This window comes from Ceratina calcarata, unplaced genomic scaffold, assembly GCF_001652005.2.
Source record: "Ceratina calcarata isolate Rehan_Ccalc_2016 unplaced genomic scaffold, ASM165200v1 scaffold88.2, whole genome shotgun sequence".
Taxonomy (NCBI): Eukaryota; Metazoa; Arthropoda; class Insecta; order Hymenoptera; family Apidae; genus Ceratina; species Ceratina calcarata.
In genome coordinates this window covers 129,638-137,020 of record NW_017180156.1, presented here as the reverse complement: position 1 = coordinate 137,020, position 7,383 = coordinate 129,638, and the positions used below count along the sequence as shown (strand labels likewise).

The window sequence follows — 7,383 nt, the reverse complement described above, 5'->3', positions numbered from 1 at the left end:
ATTAAGTACCAATTACTTTATTTTTTATATCGAATTACTCACTTTCGTCATGGTTTCGGTGCTATGATGTTCCTTGACAGCGCTAGCTCTGATAGTATCAACGGCATTTCGTGTTTCTGTACTTGTCCCATAAACGTTACTCAGATACGACAAATTAGGATTCTCGGACTCGCCGATGGTAGTTAAGAGAGCAGGAATTAAAGTGACCAAGGATGGCTTAAGCAAATTTCCTGCTCTCGAAACCAGCTGCGATACTGTTTGTAAGGATAGTGCTCTTACGCTGCTTACGACATTAACGATACCAATGTCTAACAAAACGGGGAGAATTGCTTGCAGTACTTCTTCTCCTTCTTTACCATTAGATGAATCACAATAACGAATGCAGACCTATGTCAATAAAATATAAACCAAATATTCGCTACTTCGGACACAAGTAAATTTCATTTTACATACGAAACTTACTCTAGTCAGTATTTTAGTTGTATTCGTAGCAGCTATCCGAGTACCTTCGTGAATATCGTCCATCACGCGGAATAATTTCTTCAACAATTCCGGCGCGGAATTCGCCAGATTGAAACGTGCGCTTGACCTTAACAAATCTGCAAGCGCATTACAACAACTGATTCGCACTCGCCACTCGTGATTTGTTAAATTATCAGTAATATCATTCAAAATTTCTTTATGATATTGTTCAATCTGTTAAAATACAAGATATAATGAATAATTATCGTTATGAAACGGAGAAAAGTCGTTTGAAAGAATGTCGCTTACGGCTTTGGCCGTTGATGGAACGATCGCATGCCAAATACTGGCCATGCTGTGTTGAATCTTCGGAGTAGGATCGAATTGATACCTGTATAAACGCGGAATTATACTAGGTAAATATTTATTTAATTCATCATTCGCCATTTTCGCGATAGCTGCAAACCCGAATGCAGCACCTTTTTTAGAGTTCCAAACAGCATTATGATTTGCCAGGTGCATGAAATAATAAACTAAGTCTGGCTTCTGCAACTCTGTAGCCAAAGAACAGATCTCCTTATACGTCGACAAGTTGCCGCTACAAATAAAATACTTACATTATTGAAATATAATTAAATATGGGTATACGAATTTGTAAGTGTATTTTACTTTGTAGGAGATTTTCCTAATTGTCCATCTTCAAATAACTTTGTATCGGCTGTGACTTTTGGTACGCCTTTTCGGCCTTGCAAAAATTGATCTAATATGCTAGAAACCAACAGTTCTTTCTCTTCGCGACTGCTATTAAGGTGTATCAAACTAAGTCCTTTCGCTGCTATATCTTGCACTATATCTGCGATTAATAAAAATAAATAACATGTTTCTCCTCTAAAATTGAAAATATCTCAGGTCTTACCACTGTCACTTGAAAGGAATTCCATGAATGCATGGTGCAGTAATGAGAATTTCTGTTTAACACATTCCCGTTGGATATTGTGCTTCAACAGTGCCAGCAACCACACACAGACAGCCTTGTAACAAATATTAGTATTAAAAACAGTGAATGAATTGTAATGGGACAAAGATGTATATGTCCAAGTACCTGTCTCAAATTAGGATGAGGATCTTTGTATATTCGCAGTAATTCATCCAGCGTACGTGTTAACAATTCTGTACTGGCGTCGCTATAAGGTACCGTGTGTTCACTTGGCAGTGTCATCCAAGCATCTCGTTTCTCTGGAGATGCTTCGCCTTGAACGCAGCACACCAACACTTCGCCCATAATCATATGCATTTCAATATCTTTCGTCTAGAATTAAATTTAATTACGTAACAGTAAAAGTTTATTTATAGTATATTTCAATTATACACTTGCCTCTTTCACGTTTTCAAGAATTTTATTCACTATGTACGACGTATGAGGAAAATTTTCTCCCACGCACAAGTGCCCTAAGGAGAGTGCAGCTTTTTCCTTAATCTACAAATATTACAAATGAATTAATTTCAAACTTCTTCACAAATATCTCATCATCCAATAAGAGATATATACCTCGGTACTCGATTTTGTGCTACCCACTTTCGAAAACAACATTTCCACAATTGCCTTTTTATTCAATTCTCCTTCGCCCTCGTCAGGCAGCGGTAGACTACAAGTTTTACCTAAGATACCAACGCTTTGAATCGCAGCATCCATTAATAAAATCGTGTTATTCGAAAGAAAACTGCCTACATAAATATTTCCAAAGTAGAATCCAAAATAGACAAATGATATGTATAAAGAAATTTAAATTATATACGCACAAAGCGTTTTCACAACGTTGATGTATAGATCCCAATTGAATATATCATTGTCCATGTCGTTCCTTTTAAAAATCAATCTTCTTTCCATCATATGAGTCAAAGCTAGCAGCGATCCATGCTGTGATTCTAAATGCTTTTTATCTACCATGCTACTGATCTCAGAAATTCGTGATTCGAAGTCGTTGTAAGCTGCTTGAGCAGTTACCATACCATAAATTTTGGCAACCACTCGTCTTACATCCAACTTAACCGATATGAGCAAATTACGAAGCCAAGATAATTCGTTCTCATAAAGTTTCGTTGCGAACTGTGGCACAGAACCAGCCACTTCCAATAAAGCTTGTAACGAAGTCTCATCTGTATTTAGTAACACATTAAAATTTATAACACAGTTTTCTATTTCTCTATTCTATCTACCTATATATACACAATATCTATATACGCAATACAATTTTCTAATACAGTTTCATAAGTAAGTAATTAAAAGTATTACCTGGAGATGTATGACTGAAATTTAAAATCATATCAAAATAATTATTCAATGTTTCTAATTCTTGTTCATGCAGGTTTCTTAAATAACGTGCAATTAATGGTGTACTTTCGCAGGGATGCTGTAAAGGCCCATTAGTTATGGTAACATTAGCACTTTTTGCTAGACAAATACGAAGATAAGTAATCATCTACAAAAAGAAGAATCATTATTACTTTCCCATTATGAAAAAAATTTCGTCGTTAATTAATTACCTCTGTAATGACTGTAACATTGTAGGGAAGAACTTTATTTTGTTCACTAACTTTATCATTTTTAGCAATTAACACATCTCTTGACTGCATTTTTGAATGAATGTAACTAACAAGCTTCTTAAAATCTGGTAGGGGAATTTTATTATCCTCCGATTTATCACTTTCATCCTTCTGTATAGCTGCGTATAAAACTTTAGTAGCTTCGGCTCTTATCTCCTGTTTTTCATCCCCAGAAGCTAACAATAAAAGATAACGAGACGGTACGTCGTCGGGTGGAAATACATTAGCAACGTAATGCATAGCTACGAATCTGCAGTCAAACAACGATTCAATAATACAAGAATAAGTTATTACATTCGTTAAATAAAATGTACATGCCTGCCGTTAGACTCCGGCTTTTCGATGTACGTAGATAAGAATCCGTTCATCAACGATATATTACGTTCGTCATTTTTATCAAGTACGAACGCGGGTGTAATTGAAATTAATGTATCTCGCACCGTTCTTCGTAAATCACCGTCCGTCTTGAACAACACGAAAAGATCAGCTCCGAATACAAATATTTTAATAACATTAGAATACACTCTAGTACTTACCAAATAAAGTGCAGAAAACAAATGAGACAATAAATTGAAATTTTTATCTATCACCGATGGGATTCTCTGTCTCAGTTGTCCAATAATAGTGTATGCCATCATTTTATACGCATCTTCACCTTTGTACACTAATTTTAACATACCGTCTAGGATAATACCTGCTACGCGAGACAGAGGTGCAACGCTACTCCTTGATTAAAAAGATTATGATCAATTATACAAGTAACGTAAAGTAAAAAACCTATCAATAATTTTTGTACTGACTGTTGCACAATATTCGATGTGAATTGCAATGCCAATGATTTCAACTTTGGATTCGTAGTTTTGGCATCTCCTTCCAAAGTATGAAAAACGACCTGCAAGTCAATTACAGTTAATTACCACATAGCATAAATATAAATTAATGAAACGTACCTGAATGCACAGAGGTACAATAAAGCCAGCTTTAGTAACGCGGCAAAGATAATGCAATAATTTCAGGCGAATTCGTATACACGCAGGTAATCGTTTCATTTCTGGCTTAACTTCTTTCTGAACACCTAATGCTTCTGTCCCCAAATACAATGTATAAAGTGGTGCTGCCAGTTGCATCGAAGACCAGTCTAATGTACTGAAGAGTTACAGATAATTAATTTAGGTATTCAACGCAGAATAAAACTAATAATAAGATATTCGAACAAGCGTACTCGACAATCTTTTTCAATTCCATATCCGCCAGATTAGCTACACTGAATCTAGTATCGGCAGCTGCTACTATCAGATGTATGAGAATATCTGAATTAGGAAAGAATCCTCCAGCCAGAAACTTTACGATACCCAACTTCGTTTGTTCAAGTTGTTCCGCTGATTGCGGATTTTCGCCGATCACTCGTTTGAACGCGTATTCGCTCATTCCCATCGGTACACGAAACTGCGTGGTGTCTACAGCAGCAGACTGATCCGACTGTTCATTATTCTGCATTTGTCCTGCAGACCTAAAAATTAATTGTTGAAATTAGTATGTACATGTAGCTCGTAATGAGCTCCTTTTCTTCTGCTGGATTGATAAAAGCATACCCGTAAGGAAGTAATAAAACGTCCAGCATGAAACTAAGTAATTGCTTTGACACATAAGGTTTGTCTTGTAGACCGAGGAAGGATGCTCGTTTTTCTGGATCCATTGAGATGTTGATATGACCCAGTGCAGGCATAATCATAAGTAATAAACTGGAACAATAATCTGCATTCATATATCAATTTCAATCATAAATGGATCGCGTGCCCATGATATGAAGTATTTACAGACCCATCCTGATGAGACAATGGTTTCCCTTCAACGGCATTTAATACACTTAGAACTAGTTCTGCTTGCTTCTTCATCTCCATTCTAGGATACCCCAATTTGATATAAATGATTGTAAAATTCTATGAACAGATAAGAATATAAATTTGAAGACAGGATACTTTAGATCGATTACTCGTAATTAGTACAACATACAATTACAAATGAACTGGCAGTTGGATCTTGATACTGTAACAAAAGCGTTTCCACTGGTAATTGTACTTGAGGTCTGCTTTTTATTCTTTTGTTTATATGAATTAACAGTTCCATCACTTTCTTCCTTACACCTTCCTGTGTACTGGACAATTTTAACAGGACTGGAGGCAAGAATTTGCATACTGCTGCTTGCAGTTGTTCATCTGTCTCGGCAGTTCCCAAACGGAAAAATACTCTTTCGAGGAGAACTTGAAATAGACGAATGAATAATTATGTGTACGAAATATTTCTTTATTATAAAATATACGTATTTTAACTACTAGATAGTCAAGCTTTCTGCATTTAAATGGAATTTGCTTTGCATTTCGTACTGTTAGTTCAATGAATGGTGACGCACATTAAAAATTTAGTAAGATTACGTAAGACATATAAAAACTCATTTCCTTGTGCAGGATTCTTTATTAAAAATTGTGAAAATAGAAACGACAATAATTAGTACATTTGAAATTCTTTTTAACATGACGGCATGGCAATTGACTACGATCAAATGAAAGTTACGGTTACTCCTAAAATCCTGTTAATGTTAAAAATAATGCTTTTATTAAGAGAAGAATAGCGTGATCAATAATACAATTCATGTCACTGCCGAAATGAATTGTTCTCAGGAAAAATGTAATGATTATTTAGGCTCACTTACTCAGCTCATCCGTAGGGGCTGCCATTTTGAACTGAAATAGTATGCAAATGAGAAAGTGAATGATAATAATTGTCTAATTGTCACAGGCAAGGAATACTGTAAAACAATTTTTAATATCAATCATCATAAGTTCACGTGGAAATTCACCATCCTATTTCGCTCAATTCTTTCAAATATATTTCTCACAATCACCTAGGAGAGATTATTATAAAGAGTGGCGGTCTTATATGGGACTTCATGACGTACGAAAAAGTCGGCAACTTTTGACGCCCTCTAGAATATATTGGCACCGAAGCAAGAAACAGAAAGTAAAACACTCGTCGGTGCTGAACTGACCGTATAATTTTACATGTTACCGACGAATTATCGTTATTTGTTCAAGGATCACGAAATAAAAATGCTAAGATTTGATTCTGTTCATTTATTAATGAATATTACATCAGATACTTTCCTTATCTCAACATTTATTAGCGCATACATTAAATTATTGAAATACAGTTTAACATACAATTTAGGATACAAAGATTCTCATTGTATTTTGTAGTTCTTCACTTACTTAGTATGTACCGTTTCTAAATATTGGAAATGTTAAGAACATGCTTTACAATATTTTACAATTTAAGATACAAAGATTCTTATTCTAATATATTGTAATTCTTCACTTGATACCGTTTCCAAAGATCGAACTTTGGAATAGAAGTGTGGAAACTTTACCAACCCAGGCCTCATCACGTGGAAGTGACGAAGTGACTACGTTCGAAACCCGAGCAGTGAACAATACTCATTGCCCTCACTCTATCATTTAATTCAGATTCCGATTTTAATTTGAATTCTCATTATGATTACAGTTTCGATTTCGACTTTTATTATTAGTAGAATATCTGGTAGTCATATTATAATATAATGACTATAGTCGACTCAAATGAATTTATAAAATTGTCAATCACTCGAATTAATCATGTTCGAACTTCCAACACATAATGATTATCTTTATTGTGTCCGATTAAAACCCTGAAATCAATAGAATTGAACAATAAAAGAAATGCGTCAGAAATTCTGATAAGAAGCATAATTTTGGTATATTAATCAGTTTACGATTCGAATCAATTCTTCGATTGAGAAACAGGTGTCATACTCGGTTCTTTCAGGAATTTGGATTATCTTCTTTATCCATTCGCTAAAGGGCGAATGAGACATGCAATAACCAGCGATTTCCATCGGTGAAAGTGGCAACCGGGCGAAAGGTGAAAGTCGTGGCACTACGCGACGTAAAGAAGCTTCGGATAAACTGCATGTACCTCGCTCGCTAATGCATGTATTAAACGTACATATATGCTAACATACCAATGGTATTCGCATATATCAACGATTACGATAGTTTCGAAACGATAATATGCAATAGTTTGATTGTCATCAGTAGATTATCAAACGTTAAATTAACACCAATACCACCATACATACGAAAATTGCATTAATTAAAAAAATGTAATCGAAATTGAAATTCCTTTTATTTTTCTAATACAATTATATGCTTCTAATAAACCTGATTTAAAGCTTGCTGAAATTATACAAAAATATTCGATAAACCAAATGTATGACCTATCTAA

At 34.9% G+C, this 7,383-nt stretch overlaps 1 protein-coding gene across 2 annotated transcripts in view; it reads right to left on the bottom strand.

Annotated features, from left to right (window-relative positions):
- LOC108631351 (proteasome adapter and scaffold protein ECM29) overlaps positions 1-6,031 on the bottom strand; it is a 7,909-nt gene extending 1,878 nt beyond the window's left edge. For both annotated transcript variants that reach the window (XM_018035195.2, XM_026818801.1), the window contains exons 1-20: positions 5,777-6,031; positions 5,080-5,327; positions 4,888-5,006; positions 4,659-4,808; positions 4,289-4,576; positions 4,017-4,212; positions 3,867-3,958; positions 3,603-3,792; positions 3,385-3,530; positions 3,007-3,316; positions 2,756-2,942; positions 2,263-2,619; positions 2,012-2,187; positions 1,838-1,939; positions 1,565-1,771; positions 1,379-1,493; positions 1,132-1,315; positions 772-1,060; positions 463-696; positions 43-387 (exon numbers count right to left, since the gene is read on the bottom strand). In XM_018035195.2, the coding sequence (XP_017890684.1) occupies positions 43-387; positions 463-696; positions 772-1,060; positions 1,132-1,315; positions 1,379-1,493; positions 1,565-1,771; positions 1,838-1,939; positions 2,012-2,187; positions 2,263-2,619; positions 2,756-2,942; positions 3,007-3,316; positions 3,385-3,530; positions 3,603-3,792; positions 3,867-3,958; positions 4,017-4,212; positions 4,289-4,576; positions 4,659-4,808; positions 4,888-5,006; positions 5,080-5,327; positions 5,777-5,801 (3,960 nt within the window). In that variant the 5' untranslated portion in view covers positions 5,802-6,031. The remainder of the gene's footprint in view (positions 1-42; positions 388-462; positions 697-771; positions 1,061-1,131; positions 1,316-1,378; positions 1,494-1,564; positions 1,772-1,837; positions 1,940-2,011; positions 2,188-2,262; positions 2,620-2,755; positions 2,943-3,006; positions 3,317-3,384; positions 3,531-3,602; positions 3,793-3,866; positions 3,959-4,016; positions 4,213-4,288; positions 4,577-4,658; positions 4,809-4,887; positions 5,007-5,079; positions 5,328-5,776) is intronic.
- Positions 6,032-7,383: the final 1,352 nt, after the last annotated feature.